Here is a 19974-nt window from a genome sequence, read left to right on the forward strand (position 1 = left end):
TTTCTAGCTCCGCTTAGAGCTATATACGGTAGCGCTATTTCTGCTGGTCCAACATGTGTTTAAATTTCTCGATCTGCAATTGTGTCAGCTTCTCATCCTGGAATGTTTCGTTCGTCGGGGGCGAACTTACCTTCGTACTTAGATACTTTTCTACCTCGTCGCTCTTGATGCCCCTCTCACCCCCCGTCTTCCACGCAAGCGGCACCATAGCCACCCGCTCTCTCACTACGACCTCTCTCCCCGGCCCCTCTACAGCTCTTACTTTATCCGGGTTATTCGTCAATAGTCTGATCCCGCGTTCTCCATCCAGGCCCAAGTCCATCAGCATAGCCGTTGCAAGCCCGTAACTTCGCGCGTCGGCGGGATGTCTTAACAGGATGTTCGCTTCGTACGTGTCATTGCCCAGATCCTGTAAATTGTACGCTTTGAGTTTCTCGCCGAGGCCAATGCCGCGTCCTTCTTGGCGGAGGTATATGATTGCCCCGCCTGATGGGGATAAGAAAGGATCTGCCATCAATCGAGCTGCCTCGTCTAGTTGTTCGCCGCAGTCGCAGCGCGCGGACCACACGGTTTCGCCAGTGTAGCATTCCGAGTGTATACGAACGAGGGGCAGCTCGGAGGAGGAGATTGTTTGTACCTCTCCGTTTTCCGAGGACGCCGAGGATGCTGAGGATGGAGACAAAAGCCCATTGCTCTTGTCCATATGTGAAGATTCGCTATCCGGCTTTCGTTTGGACGGAATGCCTTCTGCTCGCTTGAGTTGCTCGACCCGCGAGCTGGTTCGCCCTGGGTATAAGCGTCCTACGTATGCGCCCCTCGTCATACGGTCTAGTTCTGTTTCCCCTGGTCTTTCCGCATCTAGAGAAGTTGACCGTATTTGATGTCCGAAGACAATGGCCAGATGTTCTTTCGTGTCTACATTGTTCCGGTAGACGTGCAACCACATCTCATGCCCGGTGGTTGTGGGTATCCGCGCGCGCACCTCGCATTCTACTTGTGGCAGCTTTTGCAGCAGTTCGGGTCGCGGCGAGTCGGCGTGTAGTGAGGTGTCAACTGGTATCGAGCGCGGCGGTCGCGGATGTGAGGGTGTGGAGACGCCCGGAGTCGCGGGGGGTGTAAAGGCAGGCGAGATTATGGAGTTGGGTGGATTGTGGGTCGCAGGTCTTGCAGCTTGGTCATGCCTCTCCAATTCCTGCGCTGTCGTCTGGAAATCAAAACTGTCTCGTCCTGGACTCGTAGGGTGTGGTGAGTAAAGTGGCGGAAGGTCTGGTGAAGCGTGCGCCGGAAGGTCTGGCATAGCGGTCGGAAACTCGAGTAGGGATATGGAGCGGCGCAAAAGGACAAGGACGTGAACAGAAAATGCTTAGGAAACTATGCGCATCATGTAGAGGGAATGGGAGTTCTCATGTCGTGCTTACTGGCCGGTCACCGAAGTGGGGTTGCCCAATTCAATGTCCCGAAGCCGACGCCGCAGCCGCAGCTTTCATTGTCATGATTTCGAACCCTGCGGAACCGAGCCGACGTTGGACCGCGTTATAAACTAAGCAATGTATATCAGTCAGCAAGACAGATGCAATCTAGGAGGCACATGTATGATAAATGGGACTGTGATTGTCGTGCGCATTATCGATAATCTTGTACAGCAGTACGCTTTACACCCCACAGGCATCTCGGGCAAGTGATGCGACACAATCTCGTCGAATTGCGTATCCAGAGCGAAATGTAGTGCAACCATCGATCAGGATATGGCCCCGACCTTTAACATCCTATCCTATCAATCCACTCTGCGTTCTCTGCCCCAGACCTCATCGGCATTCTTCTTGCCTTTTGTCTCTGGTACAAACCAGGAAATGAAGGCAAAGAAGAAAGCGGACAACGCGGCGAAAATGAAGTAAACCTTCCCGTGTAGCTTTGCGCTTGCTAGAGGGAAGAACTGCGCAACGACAAAGGTCGCGATCCAATTGGCACCAAGGGCAATGCTCTGCGTCGCGTCTACTGCGTCCGGACCCACGAGCTCGCTCGCCAGTATGAAGGGCACCGGACCGAGACCAACGGCAAAGCTCGATACGAAGAGCAAAACTGCAATGGCAGAGAGGACAGGAATTGACTTGATGATACCGATGGCAAGCAGGAGCGAGCTGGTGCCCATGCCCGCAAGAGAGCTGAGGAGGCACGTCTTGCGGCCCAACTTGTCAGCCAGAGGTGCACACCCTGCCGTCACGACGATGTTGAGCGCAGAAACGGCGAGATTGAGCAAAGCAGAGTTGGACTCGAGCAGACCTGCCAAGAGAGATACACCGTACATGACGATGCTGTTGATCCCGCTAAACTGTTGGGCAAGCATGACCATGATGACAGCGATAGCAGCTTTCTGGTAGTCGGAGTGGCGCAATACCTGCATGATGCTCAGCGTCTCGTCTTTGCTAGACTGTTTTGGTCGCGCTTCAGACGAGTCGTCTTCGTTGTGCAAGAGTGTCTGTTCTTCTTCGTTGATGTTTCCTGACCCTGTCACTCCCCAATTATCCATCTCATCATCAATGTCGGCGTATTCGCCTCTGATCTTGCGTAAAGTCTTTTTCGCAAGCGATATGTTGCCCTGCTCGGCGAGGTATTTTGGGCTTTCGACCGACAGTAGCAGCCCCGTCGCCTGCACAATGCCAATGAGACCACCAATAGCCAAGATGATCCTCCAGTACGAGTCGTGGCTGAGAAAGTACCCCAGCAGCTGTGCAATCAAGATGCCAACATTGCACATGATCTGCGTAAAGGCGCCAAAGAAGCCCTTTTCAGCTGGCGGTGCGATCTCTGAGATGTAGAGGGGCACAATAACCACTGACGCGCCTGCACCTACTCCCGACAGCAGCCTTCCAAATGCCATGACTCCAATGCCTGGACTGAGAGCTTCGAAGACAGGACCGATTGCGAAGAAGATGGTCGTGATTTGCATGGTCCTGAGTCTTCCGTATCTTCCTGCCAGCGGTCCTGCTGAGAGCGCTCCTATCAGACCGCCCAGTGTGTACATGGAGCCAACGACGCCCCATTCGGTGGGGCTCATCTCGATGCATTGTGGGAGGTTCGGGCCGGCCGTTGTCGACTTGATCGACTTCTTCTTGCAGCGGATGACATCTTCGGGTGCGTTGAGCTCAGACTGTTCCTGTTAGCTAGGCTTTCGCGTATGCCAGATGGAAGCCTGCATGCATGCATACCAAGTGGAAGCCGAACAGCAGCGGGCCCAGGGTTGCGACGAGCAGGATGTAGACGAAGTAGCCGGTGAGATGGCGGGTCCACGATCGAGGGTCCATGGTGCAGGGCTGCCGTGTTCAAGACGTCGTGTTCGCTGTCTTCTAACAAGCAGTCTAGCGGCACTGCATCCCGCTGCGTCAGCCAAGTGACATGCTCCAGGCGCACCACCACGACAATGTGGCGTCAAGGCGTGGATTTACCAGATTCCAGAGCTGCGGCGGGCACACGGCTACGCGAGGGATAATGTTTGCTGTCTTCTCATAGGACGCGAGATCGGGCAGGTGGCAGGGCTCACTGTTGTGTGATGGTTGAATGAAGCTCCTGCGGTGGTTGGTCCAAGAAGAAGATGAGGCTCTGCGGGGAAAACCACAGCTGGACTCGTCCATGACCAGACTTGGTAGCCTAGACTGACTACTACTATCCATACACCTTCCTTCGTCTCCCTATCCAACTTGACGCGAATTCCTCTAGTCGTGTCCCAACTGGCCCGCAGCCCGGTCGGAACCATAGTCGCTCTCCAGCTTCGCGCCCGCATATCGGCATTACGCGCCCATCTGCGTCGTCTTGCCGTCACCGGAGGCGCCATCTGCCGACTGTGGAGAAGAGCTAAACGAGAGGCAGACAATGGGCCTAAATTCTAATTAGACATGAGCCAGCCCTCTAATCCCCCATCTTCGGGTGGTCCGCCGTCAGCTGCTGCATCCGCCCGTGCCGCTCTACGAAATAGCGTGGTCGCCGCGTTCAACGGTCCGTCTTCCTTTTGCTAGCATCACGTTCCCCATGTCTCCTCGACGTGATGTTGTGTCAAGCCCCCTTTTCTAGCCACCACATCCTCTTGCTCTAATAATAAAACTATTGCCTCGGTCTCGCGTCTACATCGGCTGATCAATCATGACTGCTTGTTCTGCTTGATCGTTGTTCCGTCAGCCTTGCTAGACGTCGCGGCCCTGAGCACCGCACGCCTGCCCTGGTCCCTTTGTGCGTCTGATAGTACCAACATTATCACTCCACTCTCGCGTCTTTCTCCACTATACTACGTCTTGGTGCGAGTACTAAAGCTGTATTGGGCAGATCCGGCCGACAGCACCAAGGCCATGTTCACCGGCTACAACTCGAAGAAACGTGTCAACGAGCGCTACAAGATTGTTGGCTTCATCAGCAGCGGTACCTATGGCCGTGTCTACAAGGCAGAAGGCAAAAATGGCTTCACCGGAGAGTTTGCAATCAAGAAGTAAGTGGGTCTACATTTTGCCATCATCATGCTGACAGAGTCAGATTCAAGCCAGACAAGGAGGGTGAATTACAGTACTCGGGCATCTCACAATCGGCTATCCGCGAGATGGCTCTCTGCACGGAGCTCGCACACCCAAATGTCGTGCATACGGTAGAAATCATCCTAGAGGACAAATGCATCTACATCGTGTTCGAATATGCTGAGCATGACCTGCTTCAGATCATTCACCATCACAATCAGCCGCAGCGACAGGCAATACCTGCGCGGACAATCAAGTCCATTCTCTACCAGCTTCTGCAAGGACTCGTCTACCTCCACAGGAACTGGGTCATGCACCGTGACTTGAAGCCAGCCAACATTATGGTCACCAGCGCGGGAAAAGTGAAGATTGGCGATTTGGGTCTCGCTCGACTATTTTACAAGCCACTTCAGTCATTATTTTCTGGAGACAAGGTTGTGGTGACCATCTGGTATCGAGCGCCTGAACTCCTGTTGGGCAGTCGCCATTACACACCAGCGGTCGATCTGTGGGCCGTTGGATGCATCTTCGCCGAGCTGCTATCGCTACGGCCTATCTTTAAGGGAGAAGAAGCAAAGATGGACAGCAAGAAGACGGTGCCGTTTCAACGCAACCAGATGCAGAAGATCGTCGAGATCATGGGCATGCCAAGCAAGGATCGTTGGCAGCTGCTGACCGCCATGCCAGAGTACCCTCAGCTGACGTCGCTCATTGCAGGAAATGCTGCAAGATTTCCGCGTCCACAAGGCGGGGATGGACTGGAGCGGTGGTATCACCAGACACTCAACAATAACCAGTATCCCATTGGCAACGGGCCAGATACCCCCGGCCCTGAGGGACTCTCTTTGCTCAAGCAGCTGCTCGAGTACGATCCGCAGAAGCGACTTACGGCAGAAAAGGCGCTCCTGCATCCCTACTTTACCATTCACGGCAAGCCATCGGAGAATTGCTTTGAGGATTCAAAGATCAAATACCCCGTGCGAAGAGTCAGCCAGGAGGACAATGACATTCGCACGTCTAGTCTGCCAGGCACCAAGAGGAGTGGGCTGCCAGACGACTCGATTATTGGACGGCCTGCGAAGCGTTTGAAGGAGGGGTGAACAGAATATACGCAACGCTGTTGTGTATCTTCTGGAGCCTAGAACCGGCGGATGGTACGGTCACATGAATGCACATGCCCGTTTGTACACGGTTCACATATCTCGCGGCATAAGAATGCTTAGTCTTCCAGCGTGGCGGTACTTGAAGCAACCCCACATATTGCAGCCTTGGCAGGTGGAGTGGCCCTGTGCGAGATTGCGACTCGCACGAGCGTGGCTCAGAGCATCGCTATGTTACTCGTGCCTTGCAACGCCGCGTGCACAAACAACGATTGGCCCATGTCAACATGTCAACGCAGGGTTGAGCAAGGATAGAACTTGGAGGACCACAATGGAGAGTAACCTTTGCGCTATGAGCATTATATGTATAGGTGTCTATGGGGCAGTATATGATATCGAGTCAAAGAGGGGCTCGAATAGAGAGACTGTCGTAACTTGGCTCACTGCCTGCACGTGGTCAGCTGTGTATATCAGAACCAAAACAGAATCAGGTACGAATCTTTTTCTAGTTATCGTCATGTCCCTCCATATTCGTTGAGCATTTCTGATTGTCCAAGTTGTGACCACTTTGAACAGTTACATGTTTTTTGTTGGCAGACTCGACGTTCATTTCAGATCTGTAACGGGGATGCGCTCGTGTCGCTTGGATGCTTCACATGCTTCTTTTGTGTGACTGGAGCATATACCCGGGCCGTTAGGGAGAGCAGCATTATGTGAACCAAGCTCAAGCATAATGGCTAGTAGCAATCTAAGTCGAGGTAAGTGCTTGGTGACACCCTCGAGGGACTTTGCATACGGGAAGCAGCAAGGCAAGAAGCAGGCTGACCACGAGCAGCAGTGGTGAGTAACCATCCAGCAGATGGAGCACACCAGTCGTCCTACCGCTCATTGATGCAATTGACCATGTGCAAAACGACTGTGGAAGTCTGCTACCATCTACCCCTCTTCAATATGCATGTCACTGTCGACTGCACCGCTCCTGTTCCGTTTACTGCTGCCGTAATTGGACTGTATCAATTTCCGTGTTTGTTTGCGGGGGGGCCAGATCGGTGAAAGGAAGGCACTCCCACAACACCACGCCATAGCCATGCCAGCACACGGGCCTTCACATATAAACACCCCGCTTCCCGTTTCCTCCTCCTCTCTGCCCTCGTTTCCTTATACTGTCGCTCTTTATCTACTTGTCACTCATTTATTTCGTCCTCGTGCACGGCATCAAGCTCCACTGCACCAGCTCACCTACATCCTCAGCTCAAATACACGATACCTCATATTCTACACTGGGTCGCCAATAGTCTTAATTTGCAAGCATGAAGTTGTTGGCTTCCCTCGTCGCTCTCACAGCTGCCGCCGCGGTTGCTGCGCCAGCTCACCATGTCAAGCCTCGCAGCCTCGTCGACGATGCTGCTCCTCACCAAGACGACCCCAACTTCATTAGCGCCGTCATGAGAGCCCATTGGTACTGGCGCCGTCTCCACTGCGCCCAGGACCTGATCTGGGATGTGGATCTTGCGAACGCTGCTCGCTCGGACATCGAAGAGTGCACCCACGAACCCAAGCACGTAAGTTGGCTTCTGCTTCGTACAAGAACCTCTGCTGACCAACTCAGCATCGCTCTGGTAGCAACCTCTCCTCTGTGAAGCCGGCTCCCGCAAATTACGATGAGTGGGTTGAGTTCGCCCGCACGGCATCGCACGGCTGGCACGAGGAGGAGACCAAGTACCCATACGACAATCCTCACTTTGACGCTGCCTGGGGTCACTTCTCCCAGATGGTATGGCGCAACACTACCCGCGTAGGCTGCGCTGTTGGTCACTGCAGTGACGAAGTCCTGTACCCGGGCCGCTTCTACTGCTGTACGTGGTATTGAACACATGGGCACTGTAACATGCTAACGTACATAGACTACGAGTTCTTCGGCAATAACATTGCTGCCGGACAATTCGCTGCGCAGGTCTGGGCTCCAGTCTGTAGAGACCCTAGCATGGGCGAGGCTACGGCGCGCGAGGATGTCAACTTCAACTGGGCTCTCGCTACGTAGACTTGCACTACACGGTCGCACGAAACCTCACGAGGCGTCCAAGAGTAATACGATACTATACCAGCTGTTAGACGGCAGAAAAGGGACTTGTCGTCGATACGGCACGACGATAGACTATTCGCTGTTTGGACCCGGCATCCGCGGCACATCTATCTTGTCTTCTTCCTATGGCTAGTCAAAGTTGGGACCCCAACTTGGTTGACTCGGCCAGCTACTTCAGCTACTTGTAGTATTGCCTCTTGCGTTCCTCTAACTAGCTATAGTGGAGGACATCGATTGTATGCTTGACGGTTATAGATGTACGAGAGAAGCTAGAACTCATGGATAAGCCAAACATGTTCCTAACAAATTCATCCATTCTTCAGCCTCCCATCTAATGGACATCCATCTCTCAATGCTCAGGTGAAGTTGTCCTTGAATCATCAACTTTCCTGGCTACTTCTAGCGTGGCTTGCAACGGTAAAGTGACAGTTTTTGAAGAGAGCAGGAGGGAGCGTAAGGTAGGCAGGTTGTCGCTATAGCTCAGAAGGTAGTGACTGATGTGAGCAAGGAAGATCATTACGCAGCCGAAAAGAAGTAAGCGAATTGAACTAATTGTCCCTGATATTCATTGAATCTCTGTGGTTGCTATTACTCTGCCAGCCTAATGTAACCTGGGTTGCTAAAAACCTCTTCTCCTAGGTGCAATAACGACCTCTCACCGCATCTGGTACTCATCCAACGCCATGCCCTTTGCAATCTTCTTAATCAGGGCCTTCTTCAAAAACTGTTCTCTCGCAAGACTCCTGGTTTGCTAGAAATAGCCAAGTTAGCACCAAAGTCTACCTATATTGCTTGGCTCGGATAGAACAACTTACCTTTACAAATACATCCGCACTAACCCGCCCTTTGTCCAGTGCTCTCCCCAAGACAAACAGCGTATCCTCAATCCCCCTCTCCTCAGCAGCGAGCGTGTACAACTGCCCACCCACCACGGTTGGCGCGACGAGCACATCGTCCACGTCCGGCGCTTGTCGTCTCCGCGCATCTTCCATGACTCGATCGGCGTCGGCCATTGCGCCTTTCAAGATCTGCTCGTTAGAGGCAAGCGTGGCATCCAGCTGTTGCAATTCTCCCAGCTCGGCTTGCAGCCGTGAGTATGCGGTTTGCAGAGCTGCTTGCTGTGCGCGGAGAGGTGCCACTGCAGCCGTGTTGGAGGAGACTGTTTGCCGTATTTGCGAAACGAGGGTTTGGCTGAGTGCTCTTAGGAGGGCGTCCTTTTCGGGATTCGGTGGAACGGGTGGAACGGGTATCGGGGCTTGATTCCCCGTTTGTGAAGGTAAGGTGACTTCAAGAGAGTCGTCGAGCAGATCAATTGGTGGTTTGGGAGCCGGCGGAGCTTGTTGTGGCGGCGGTTGCTGTTGCTGTTGGTACTGAGGATGTTGCGCCTGCGCTGGGTAGAATTGAGGAGGTGGCTGTTGATACTGCTGTTGAGCGGGCGGTGGGCGGCCGTATTGCTGTTGTGGAGGCCCTGGCGGCCCTTGATACTGCTGGGTCGGGACATTACCTGGTGGCTGAGGAGGCAGCGCTGTCCGTGAATAGTGAGATGCGCTGCGTTGGCCATCAGGAGTAATAGGACTGACGGGACTTCCCAGCTCATACGCGTTGGGCTGATACCCTTGCGCTTGAAACTGTGCCCGAGGCGGTCTCGACACAGGAGTTGCCGGGCTCATGTCGTAGCTCGATTGTCGTTGTTGAGTACCAGGGTTCTGTTGCTGCCAACTTGGTGGAGCTCCATAGCTGTTTCTCTGGGGTTGCTGAGGCGGATGGGGTGGTAACGGAGGTGGTTGCGCGTATCGGTTGTGCTGCGACTGTGATGCTGGGCTGTTCTGCTCGTACGGCTTCGGTGGCTTCGGAGGGGGAGCGGGAGGTTGGTTGGAAGGACCTGGTGCAGGCGATGCACCTGGAGTTCCGTGCAATGTCCGTCGCCATTCTACTGGGGTGGGAGGTACTGGCGGAGGTGCTTGCTGCACAGGCGCGCTATACTGCGCCTGTTGCTGCTGCTTGGAGCGCACAGGCGGTTCCTTTGCGAAGACGCCTTGGAGTACCGCCAGGAAGTCGAACAGTGTAGACTTCTACGCGCAAGTAAGCCAATATGTCCTTTACGTGTCTTGCGAAGAGTGCGCGCGCCACTCACGTCCCAGTACTTCCCCCATTGTGCCAGATATGGGTGGTATATCCTGCCGTCACCGCTAACGTGCTGTCCAGGTCTCACGATCATGTCCTGCGAGGGCGTAACGTAAACGATCGGCGGCTCTCGTGGGTAGGCGTAAGGCACCCATAGTGCTACGGGAAAGCCGTATGTCTGACCACGGAAAGTTACTGGCAGCGTCCCAGTAAGCAGTAGTAGAAGCGCCGAAGCTCCATTTTCGTACGCTAAAACGGTGAGTATATGTGTGCAAAGCGTCGAGGCATGAATTGCAGCTTGACGCACTGTAGACTTCCGTTCGAGTCGTGAGCGAAGGATAGTTGGACAGGGCCTCGGCGGCGTCGTGGTACGTGCGATTCACATCCGAGTATTCCTATAGCTGGGTCAGAAGAAACAGGCTGCGTTGATCAAGGCAGGTAATTACGCTGGTGAGAACGCTGTACAGCCAGTTGAGTACTTTCTCAGGCACGCCGGCCATGCTGCACGTCGAGGTCGAGGTTGGCGGGGAAGCTCCGAACACGATTCGATGGCACCAGATCCCCTCCACACCTTGGCAACTTGCGCCTCAGTCTTCGTAGGCTTACAAAGTACCATTGGAAATACTACGAGCTTGTAGTACTCGTATCTTCACATACAATTGGCAGCCGTGGTTGTCTCATCATCGACTAACCGTCATGAACTGAGAGCAGGCATCAACAGTTGGCATGTTCATATCATTACATTAACTATTCAATATAAGTCTGGCGAAGAGCTATAGAATATGGTACATTGAAAGCTGGTCGTATCGTTCGTGATGCCTCAGGCCACAAGTGTGAACCTAATCGTGCTGCCGTGGCAAAAGTGCACTGCGGTATTATACAAGCTCCTACTGGGTATTTCCTCTGCCAAAACGCTTAGTGCTGGCTCCATTCAATCGTGTTCAAGTCAACGCCCTCCTGCACCAGTTCCCAGAGCGGGCTGAGCTCTCGAAGGAATGTAACTCGCTCCTTGACAGCTTTGAGCACGTAGTCGATTTCCGCATCTGTGGTAAATCGACCAATACCAAATCTGATACTGCTGTGCGCACTCTCGTCGCTGCTACCAAGTGCTCGAAGGACGTAGCTGGGTTCGAGGGATGCCGAAGTACAGGCACTGCCGGAAGAGAGAGCAATGTCCTTCAAGGCCATAAGGAGTGATTCTCCCTCGACGTAGGCGAAAGACACGTTCACACACCCTGGATAATGTCGTTCCCGATCACCGTTTAGTGTGGTGTGCTCCAGGGATAAAAGTCCTTCAAGAAGACGATTCGAAAGCGCGCCAATGCGCTTCGAGTCATACTGCATCTGGTCAGCTGGGTTCCAACAGATGATTCTCAACAACAAAGTGACAAAGACAAGAACTCATACGTATGTGCATTATCAACAAGGCGCGTCGACGGCCAGAGGCCGCCTAACACTCTGAAAGCCATGCATGTGTAAAGCAAATAATCATAGTGGATGCGGATGGGAAAGAATAGGGTACTCACGCTCATCTCCTCCTTGCAGATCCGTGCGGCTTCACCCATTCCGATGGCGAGAGGAGGTGCTAGAGTACCACTCCGCAAGCCTCGCTCTTGACCGCCACCACTGATGATGGGGTCGAGCCTGACCCTAGGCCTTCGTCGCACATAGCACGCTCCGATGCCCTTGGGTCCGTAGATTTTATGGCCAGAGATGGACATTAAATCCACGTTCATCTTGTTGACATCAATGGGAATCTTGCCGACTGCCTGCGCCGCGTCAGTGTGGAAGAAGACCTTCTTCGATCGACAAAGCCTTCCGATCTCCTCTACTGGCTGTACGACACCAATCTCGTTGTTGACAGTCATAATACTGACGATGGCGGTGTCTGGCCGGATGGCAGCCTCAAGCTGGGCCATGTCGATGAGACCATTGGTTTGTACGGGAAGATACGTGACGGAAAAGCCTTCGTCTTGTAAATGCCTGCAGCTGTCGAGGACACACTTGTGCTCTGTCTGGCAGGTGATGATGTGCTTCTTCTTGCCGGATCGGCCAAAGAAGCGGGCTACACCTTTGATGCTCATATTGTTACTCTCAGTCGCACCGCTGGTGAAGATGATCTCTTTTGGGTCTGCGCCAATGAGGTCGGCAATGTGCGCTCGCGCGTCCTCTATTCCCTTATCCGTCTCCCAGCCATAGGCGTGGGTGCGTGAATGTGGGTTGCCATACAGGCCAGTCATGAAGGGCATCATGACATCTACTACTCGCGGGTCCATTGGTGTGGTGGCCTGCATGTCCAGATAGATGGGCCGTGAGCCTTGGTCCATGACGGTGGCTTGCTTCAGAATACCTAGATGGAATATCAGCATCATTCATGGGAGGTGGCGGGCAGTGAGGGGGGCGTACCAGCACTTGGACTCATCATGGCATCGGCGCTCATGCCCGTGGTTGGCATCGTGGCATCCTGTGCGCGGTCTCCTGTCTGTTTCAGGAATGCCTTGTGCTCTGCCTTGATGGTAGTATCTACGTTAATGGTAGCCTGCGAAGGCTTCGACTCTGAGACATAATTCCTCTGTGCCTGGCCTCTCCCCGCAGCGACGCGGGGCGAGAAGCGCGAGACTGTGGATGATGTATAGCGGCGGGATGCAATGCGGAGGGCCTGCCTCGCAGCGGTGGGTGCAATATTCGCCATGATGGAGGTGAAGATAGGTCGTGGTGCAGAGACAGCAGAAGTCGCCTCTTGCCTGGGCTCAAAGCTTTCGACGGCGCCTTGGTCTGACTAAGCACGCCCGCCTCGGCACCACAAGGGCCTTTGTCCGCAAGCAGCCCCGTCCAGCGACGACCATGGTTCGGGTTGCTCGGACTTGGTAGCGTTTAACTTGTACTCTGCTGCCTTCACGTCTGGCTGCCTCTTCACTTTACTGCTTTACTGAATCTCGCGGTGCGCACCATTTCAAGGCACCGGAGCCGAGCCGGGGATACTTCGTAGTCTCTGCCACAAGCGCACGAGGCGTCTAAGCCACTCGTTGCACGTCATAGGGCAGGAGCGACAAGACACCAAAAACCCCAAGCCACGCCGCCAAACCAAGCGCAGCCCGCGGTCCCCATACGGCCATTCTACTCTCTACTGTCTTCTTCTTTGCAAGCAGACCTGCGCGACGCGCTTCCTGGATCCCTCCCGTGCATCAATTTCTTAACAGAGCTACCACCACGACCCCGCAATGAGTTGGAAAGGCCTGACCAAGAGCGTCACTCGGGTACGGACGAGCATCCCCATGCGCTCGCTACTTTGCCCTTTGACTCTGGGCTAACTCGAGTTCATAGGCGCCGCAAACCATTAAGCAAAAGTTCAACATTGTATGTGCCATCAGTCACTACCCACGACTTTCCATGCTACGCGCCTCCTCCCGGACCTGCTCCGGCCTTTGCTAACATATGCGATGCCTAGGGCGAGATTACAAAAGATCCCATCTACCTTGATGCCGAGCGCCGCTTCGACGAGCTGGAAAAGGAGACGAAGAAGCTCCATGAGGAATCCAAAAAGTATGCGCCTGTTCCGAGTGTCCTTGTACGTGACAGTCCAACTTACATGTGACAGGTACTTCGACGCCGTAAATGGTGCGTATACCCTGGGTATCCCTCTGCGCATTCGGGCCTAACGCATCCTCCTAGGCATGCTCTCTCATCAGATAGAGTTCTCCAAAGCCATCGCCGAGGTCTATAAACCCATTTCCGGACGAATGTCGGACCCAGACTCGTTTCTCGACGAAGGCAACACCGCTGGCATAGAAGCCTGCGACCAGTACGAGACCGTGGTTCGCGAGTTACAAGAAACCCTCAAGCCGGAACTCGAGATGATAGAGTCGCGCGTCATTCGCCCAGCAGACGAGCTACTGGCCATCATCAAAGCGGTGCGCAAAATTGCCGCCAAGCGCGATCACAAGCAGCTCGATTACGACCGGCATCGCACTGCGCTCAAGAAGCTACAAGACAAGAAGGACAAGACTCTCAAGGATGAAAAGGCCATATATCGTGCCGAGAGTGATGTAGAACAGGCGACCCAGGATTTCAATTACTTCAACGACCTACTCAAGGAGGAGCTACCAAAACTATTCTCTCTGGAAAGAGAGTTCATCAAGCCCCTCTTCCAGTCCTTCTACTACATGCAGCTGAACGTATTCTACACACTCCACGAGCGCATGCAGAGACTCGACATAGGCTACTTTGACCTAACCCTAGACATTGAGGCAGCATACGAGAAGAAGCGCGGAGATACCCAGGAGCAAGCAGAGAAGATATCCATTGTCAAGTTCAAGACCACAGGCGGTCGCGTGGCTGGTGCGCGCCCCGGGCAGTCCAAATATGCGACCAAAGCACTAGAAGCCAAGGCAGGCCGGAGCTCCATATCAGAGGAAACGGACACGCCCCCGCCACCCTACAGTCCCGGACCCGCCGGAGCCATAGGAGATGTCAAGTCACCGGCCTTATCACAAGGCTCTTGGGGCTCTGTTGCAAAGTCGAAAGGTGCCGCACCTCCCCCGCCAAAACCGAAGCCATCACGATTGAGTGGTGTGCCCACTACGGAGACAGTCACGGCGCTGTACGATTACGAGGCGCAAGCGGAGGGTGATCTTAGTTTCCTAACTGGCGATGTTATTGAGATTGTTTCACGGACGCAGAACGATAACGAATGGTGGATTGGAAAGGTCAGAGGGAAGCAAGGCCAGTTCCCAGGTATGTACGCACTCAACTTACAGTTTTACATTCCGCTTACCCTTTTTTTCCACAGGAAATTACGTCAAGCTGAGCCATTAGTCGAGGCTCAGCCGACCGTCACTTACGCGACCGCGAGGAATTACTTACTGATGCATGTTGTGTTGTCATAATTGCTATTATTGCATGAAGGGAGTGGGAATTAAGTTTTAGAGTTTTGCCTTAGATCAGGGTGGCAACGCTTTTGTAGCCACTCATCTTGCACATATTGGGTAGCTCTTCAAATTCTACCTATTATACTTTTGCTACGCTTAGCCACGTCCTTAACCAAGCCACACTTCGTATCACTGCTAGCGTGGACCCCCGCATGAAGCTCGCTGATCTGAGACATGGATCCCTTGGTCACTTCATTGAAGTCATCTTCATCACATTTCCTACAACAAACTTCTGCTATAGTCTTGTTTCTTTACACCGCTGGCCCAATCACTCCGTTTTTCAATCAATCGTCGGTACATGAATCCTGAAAACATTGCAAAATCAACGGGTATCAAACTATTTGCATCTACTAATGACACAGTCCATGAATAAAACCAACAAAGCGACCATTTCTAAGCGTACAGCGGGCCCTGACCCTTCTCATTACTTGGTCCGACAGCGGGGCCTGGAGCAGCAGGAGACGCAGCACGGTATTGTCCAGGCGCCATCTGTTCATGCTGACCCGGTATTCTTTGCGGATACATTGTCGCCAGAGGGTATGCCTGTTGGGGTGGCAGCTGGTAGTACATGCCCTGTCCGCCAGCCGGCTGTGTATAGGCTTGTCCTGGAGGAGGAAGAATGGCTCCTCTGTCGATCATAGTCTGCACGATTCCGGCGGCGAGCTTCTCAGCGTCTTTGCTCACTTTGTTGCGGTTGTAATGGTTCGTGTCGACGCATGCCCAGACGAACAGGGCGAAGTGGAGCACCAGGCCAAAGAACTGGCAGACTACTGCCGTGAGCAGGACGTTGGCACGGTGAGGCTTCTCCCGCCAGAGTTTGTTCATATATGCGTCTTGCTCTGCACAGTTTGTGAAGATGTTGCGGGAGTAGGTGTTGTTGTTGTCGCACCCTCGTACACTGGAGACGTCACTGTCATCACTACTACGACTGTGATACGGCTCCCACACCCACGTTCCATTGTTCGCCAACTCATAGTTCCCTCGATCATAAGGCGCATAGGTTATGTCGCTACGACTATGCCATTCTGTTGCTGAACGCCAGAGCAATAGGACGAAGAGCGCGGTCGCAACGAATCCGAGCCACAAAAGAAGTTCCAAGGCCACGCGCGTTCCAGGGTGGACGGGTTTCTTGCGGAGGACGAATACAAGGATGCAAACTGCACACCATACGATTGATATGCAGAAGGTGAGCAACTCGGGCCACATCGCCAAAGTCGAAGGCCAGTCCAAGCTGTCGCTCATGAGCGAGGTAGTCGACATACTCCACCCTATGCAGCCGACGCCAATGAAGCCCGTTATGATCAGGATGGTCTGGAGGGCAGATTTGAATTTCCAATATCGATCGCCTGTATTGAGCTTTTCGTTGAAGCTGACTGGTCTTTCCGAGGTAGGGATCTGGGTTCGTGGGTACGAGGTCCGAGCTGCAGCTGTGTTCATGGTATCTTGAGTCGCAACGTTCGCGGGAAGATGTCTCGAGGTGGAGCTTGGATCCTCTACTGTTGGTGCCTGAGGCGGGACGGTCGCATGTGGCGCATGAGTCGCGTGGTGAAATTGCGGTTCAGACATTATGTATTCAAGATAAAGAACGAGTGTAATGGGCAAGCGAGCGGCTGCGCGTTTAAACGCGCGGGTAGGAACTGAACCGTCAGGCGCAGAGGAAAGACAGAAGGGAAAAGACTAAAGAAGGTGGGGGTTTAGGCAAGTATTATTGACTCCTATGATGTGCTGGATGCCTGGACCCTTTCTCGTATTCATAATTTAGATTGATGTTGCATCGGGTGATCGACCGGGTTGTGGGTTAGCTCCAATGTCTAGACGCCTCCAAAACGACGAAATCGTAATCTTAATCCGACGCCACACCACTTCTGAGATTTTTTAGGCAGCTAGCGTACTGTGCCTCTTTTCATGTTGACAAACGCTTTACTCTTTAACAACATGGAGACGGTTGCGCAGCTTGTTACGTCTTTCAGCGGAAGGATATTCCCCACGCGCTGCCTAAGAGTCCTGCGCATCCCAACGCCAGCTAGAGCAACATCTCTAGCCTTCAAAATGGTCCTTACATCTGCTAGACTTTCCAATTCCTAACAATTAACTCACATTCCCTACAAGGATATTTGCGGGAAGCTTTACAACGTTTTCTTATCACAGCCTACAAAAGAGACATGAACAAAAGGCTGTATGTATTTTCTCTCCACGTCCTAATTCAGTTGAATACTTACCCGACGTATTCGATGTTGGGATTTCTAGTTCCGATGTCTATAAGCCAGTCTATAAACCCGAAACTCCCAAGGCGTCAGGGAAGAGGTTTAGGTCTAAGTGTTCACTCTCGTGTCAATCTTGTATACACACACGTGCTTCTTCCACTTCGAGAGAGAGAGCAGAAAAATCTGTAAAGCTCGTAAAGCTCTCTTCAAAAATGGTAGGAATGATGTTTTCATAATGAATAATACAGTACTACAATGCAAGACTTTACTAAAGTTTACTAAATTTTTGAAGTAAAAAGGGTATTGAGATAAGTAAGAAGTGTTGCCAAGGGTAGTCTCTAAAAGCTTGTTGACTCTTAATGTAGACCATCATTGAGCTACATCAACGCCATAGGAGGACGTGTGATTAACATCTTCGGCAGTAAGTCCGGATAGCACCTACAAGCCTTGGGCGACTGGTACTTAGCTCAACACTTAATGCCAGATACACTTACACCCACTGAATGCACCCGTGCATCTCGCTGTGCCATCTGTAGTTAGTTGCCCGTTGCAGCCGTTCTCGTTACACGGACCCGACTGCACTCCGCAATGGCCCTGCGTATTGCCCGTCGCGAAGCAAGGACATCCCTTGAATACATCACCCTTGCACTGACCGTCATTTCCGCCAAATGCGCCAGTCGCTACGCTCGGTGAACAACCGTCCAAGCTACACAAGGGACGAGGCTCACTACAATCTGGCCTCAGATTCGGGCAATTGTCGACATAGAGAGGTAGGTTGTGTTTAGCATCCCATTTACAAGATTCCATGTATGTCTGAGTGCGTTGTCGTATCGTTTCCATCGACAACTCGAGATCTTTCTTATCTTGCGGAAGCTCCCTTCCATGATTTGGCCGAAGGGGTTTACCTAGGTAGGTGATCCAGACGAAAATACGAGCACCCAATTTTGCGTGGTAATCCGCCATAGTTCCCACCGAACCCTGCATGTGTGTGGTAACCCCTCTCTTTATAAGCTTAGCAGCCATATGTTCCCAAAGCTTCTGGAGGAGATCCAACTCTATCGTGGCGCCGAAAATTTCCTCCCGCACGATCTCCACGGTAAAATCCTCGATTTCAGAAAACCCATATCGATAGCCACTTCCCACAAAGACCGCAGCGGCTTGGGTCGCAGCATTGAGGAGAATCGATGCCTCTCTCATTGGTTTTCTGTAGCTGCAAGTGGCGTAGTTGAAGCAGAATCCTTCGAACTGCAAAGTCGACATTTTCTCCTGTTGACGAGGCTCTAAAACGTTTCGGTTGGGAAGGACTGTACTTGTCACGACCTGGAGCACTGTCGCAGTCCAAATAATGACGGTAGCGAATCGGAGTTGCATTTTAATAGTGGGGATGCTTAAGAGGATTTCCAAAGCGCCTACGCCCTAGTTGAGCTATCGTTGGTTCTGTGAAAGTACTTTGAGTGCGGAGATAATGGGGGTGCTATCGTAAATAGAAGTAAGTTCTGATTTAGGTAGCATGATATGAAAATATGGGATTTACTTGCATTTATAGATAGTTAGGTAAGGAAGCACACGCAACGTAGCACTAGGTTGGAGTAACTATTTAGTTACTGTGACACTGTCTCACACTGTTTTTAATGGTCGATAACCAATTAGGAGGTGGTGGGCCCCACTAGCGATTACCAAGATTCCTGCATATGCCAGATGCCACCCTACTTCTTACAGGCATACAACGCAGCCATGTGACCCTATTCAGCTCGCTGACGTTGAGATTTTAGCCAGGTTCAGGGATTACGGTTTCTTCACCGTACATACAGCCTCACCCACCAACAAACTGGGAGAAGTGTCCTCCCACCTAAAGGGCTCGTTGATGCTCGTAATCCAAACCCCGTCAACGAGCAACGTCCCAACGCGTTGAAACTCACCTATCAGCGAAGAACTCGCTTTTGCGAGCTCTACGGTAGACGCTGGCTGGCGGGGCATCCTAACTTCAATTCTTGCCTGAAACTCTCGCAGGCCACGGTGTACAGCCAACCGCTCGAGTTGGGACAAATCGAATACATACCGGATGGGGTGTTGCAACATACCTCGATAATTTATAAGTCCAGCGATGTCCTTTAGTATCACGACTGTGACCTTGATCTCCCGAACCACCTCGTTCATTTCCATCGAGGCCATCATGCAGTTGACAAGAGTGATCACGTCCTTCTTGAGCCAGAAATATCGCTCGATTGCGACACTCTTACTCGGGTCAAAGGGCGTCTGACTATCTACGTTGGTTCGCTGGGCAAAGTCTCCACTGGACGGCCATCCAATGTGAAGATGGTGCGTCCGCACTAATCCCGGAGTGATTAGCGGAAAGGTATACTCCGACGGCTTTAAGACAGCGTGGGACTCTGTCTTGAAGTGCCAAAAGGACTGCTGGTGGAATTCTGCGAGGCCCTCAAGAAGCATTTGCTTGTTGGTGAGGAGCCAAGGGGCACTCCAATGCTCCCAATCTTTATCATCGCATCGGAGATCTTGGTCACCATAGGATACGAAGTATTCCTTGCGCCTGTAGCGCTGAAGAATAGTTGGAGTACTAGTCCATACATATCCATAGATTGTATCTCGGATTTCGCGAGGCAAGCTCTCGAAGAACGATGATGCCCCTCGGGAGGAATTTATTGCGTTAATGGCGATAGTGGGACGTTTGTAGACTCGGTGGCGTAGCGCGGACTTATAGGCTAGGAGCTTCATGCGAAGGAGGTCGGCCTTGTCAGCCGGGCTTGGGACGTTTTCGATCTCGTTGATGTCTTCGATCTCCTCATCTGCCTTGCGCTTGTTCAAATTTCGCGCCATCGTGATGAATAGGTGCGGAGTATTGTCGATACTCGTCGGTCAGGGGCTTCCAGTCGAAATTACAAGATTGTTGGTGGCCGTGTATAGCGGTTGAGAAGAAAGGTACTTGAGTGGGAGTTTGAGTGTTGTGGAGACTGGAACCTTATGAGTACTCGAGGAGGCATTCTCGTTGTCAAGTCCCCTCGACCTGACCTTTCCACTTAT

The 19974-nt window shown here is 52.6% G+C and overlaps 9 protein-coding genes across 9 annotated transcripts; 3 read left to right on the forward strand and 6 right to left on the reverse strand.

Moving 5' to 3' along the window:
- Positions 1-34: 34 nt before the first annotated feature.
- Positions 35-3302, reverse strand: K460DRAFT_374752 (uncharacterized protein; the record flags this gene model as incomplete). The annotated part of the gene is made up of 4 exons (XM_040934697.1): positions 35-73; positions 131-1266; positions 1798-3148; positions 3207-3302. 4 exons carry the CDS (start codon positions 3300-3302, stop codon positions 35-37), a joined length of 2622 nt encoding a protein of 873 aa, XP_040790318.1.
- A 1035-nt stretch (positions 3303-4337) lies between these two features.
- Positions 4338-5596, forward strand: K460DRAFT_281148 (cyclin-dependent protein kinase-like protein Ssn3; the record flags this gene model as incomplete). The annotated part of the gene is made up of 2 exons (XM_040928470.1): positions 4338-4474; positions 4519-5596. 2 exons carry the CDS (start codon positions 4338-4340, stop codon positions 5594-5596), a joined length of 1215 nt encoding a protein of 404 aa, XP_040790319.1.
- Positions 5597-6677: 1081 nt separating this feature from the next.
- K460DRAFT_63581 (PR-1-like protein) lies at positions 6678-7833 on the forward strand. Its single transcript, XM_040938580.1, has 3 exons — positions 6678-7158; positions 7206-7452; positions 7501-7833. Exons 1-3 carry the CDS (start codon positions 6907-6909, stop codon positions 7635-7637), a joined length of 636 nt encoding a protein of 211 aa, XP_040790320.1. The 5' UTR covers positions 6678-6906; the 3' UTR covers positions 7638-7833.
- A 399-nt stretch (positions 7834-8232) lies between these two features.
- Positions 8233-10303, reverse strand: K460DRAFT_414443 (UEV-domain-containing protein; the record flags this gene model as incomplete). The annotated part of the gene is made up of 5 exons (XM_040937671.1): positions 8233-8430; positions 8495-9751; positions 9814-10052; positions 10111-10198; positions 10250-10303. 5 exons carry the CDS (start codon positions 10301-10303, stop codon positions 8335-8337), a joined length of 1734 nt encoding a protein of 577 aa, XP_040790321.1. The 3' UTR covers positions 8233-8334.
- Positions 10304-10634: 331 nt separating this feature from the next.
- K460DRAFT_363796 (cysteine desulfurase) lies at positions 10635-12520 on the reverse strand. Its single transcript, XM_040932887.1, has 3 exons — positions 12210-12520; positions 11330-12153; positions 10635-11141 (listed from the first exon to the last, which is right to left on the reverse strand). Exons 1-3 carry the CDS (start codon positions 12493-12495, stop codon positions 10719-10721), a joined length of 1533 nt encoding a protein of 510 aa, XP_040790322.1. The 5' UTR covers positions 12496-12520; the 3' UTR covers positions 10635-10718.
- Positions 12521-13024: 504 nt separating this feature from the next.
- K460DRAFT_403086 (reduced viability upon starvation protein-like protein) lies at positions 13025-14618 on the forward strand (the record flags this gene model as incomplete). The annotated part of the gene is made up of 6 exons (XM_040936586.1): positions 13025-13060; positions 13128-13160; positions 13252-13346; positions 13402-13421; positions 13476-14537; positions 14593-14618. The coding sequence occupies 6 exons, from the start codon at positions 13025-13027 to the stop codon at positions 14616-14618; spliced, it is 1272 nt and encodes a 423-aa protein (XP_040790323.1).
- A 506-nt stretch (positions 14619-15124) lies between these two features.
- On the reverse strand, positions 15125-16168 carry K460DRAFT_275606 (uncharacterized protein; the record flags this gene model as incomplete). The annotated part of the gene is made up of 1 exon (XM_040928054.1): positions 15125-16168. One exon carries the CDS (start codon positions 16166-16168, stop codon positions 15125-15127), a length of 1044 nt encoding a protein of 347 aa, XP_040790324.1.
- A 1241-nt stretch (positions 16169-17409) lies between these two features.
- K460DRAFT_403088 (uncharacterized protein) lies at positions 17410-18195 on the reverse strand (the record flags this gene model as incomplete). Its single annotated transcript, XM_040936587.1, has 1 exon — positions 17410-18195. The coding sequence occupies one exon, from the start codon at positions 18193-18195 to the stop codon at positions 17410-17412; it is 786 nt and encodes a 261-aa protein (XP_040790325.1).
- Positions 18196-18720: 525 nt separating this feature from the next.
- On the reverse strand, positions 18721-19770 carry K460DRAFT_403089 (uncharacterized protein; the record flags this gene model as incomplete). The annotated part of the gene is made up of 1 exon (XM_040936588.1): positions 18721-19770. One exon carries the CDS (start codon positions 19768-19770, stop codon positions 18721-18723), a length of 1050 nt encoding a protein of 349 aa, XP_040790326.1.
- Between the last annotated feature and the right edge of the window lie 204 nt (positions 19771-19974).

Source organism: Cucurbitaria berberidis (assembly GCF_010015615.1).
Source record: "Cucurbitaria berberidis CBS 394.84 unplaced genomic scaffold K460scaffold_2, whole genome shotgun sequence".
In the NCBI taxonomy this organism is placed as follows: domain Eukaryota; kingdom Fungi; phylum Ascomycota; class Dothideomycetes; order Pleosporales; family Cucurbitariaceae; genus Cucurbitaria; species Cucurbitaria berberidis.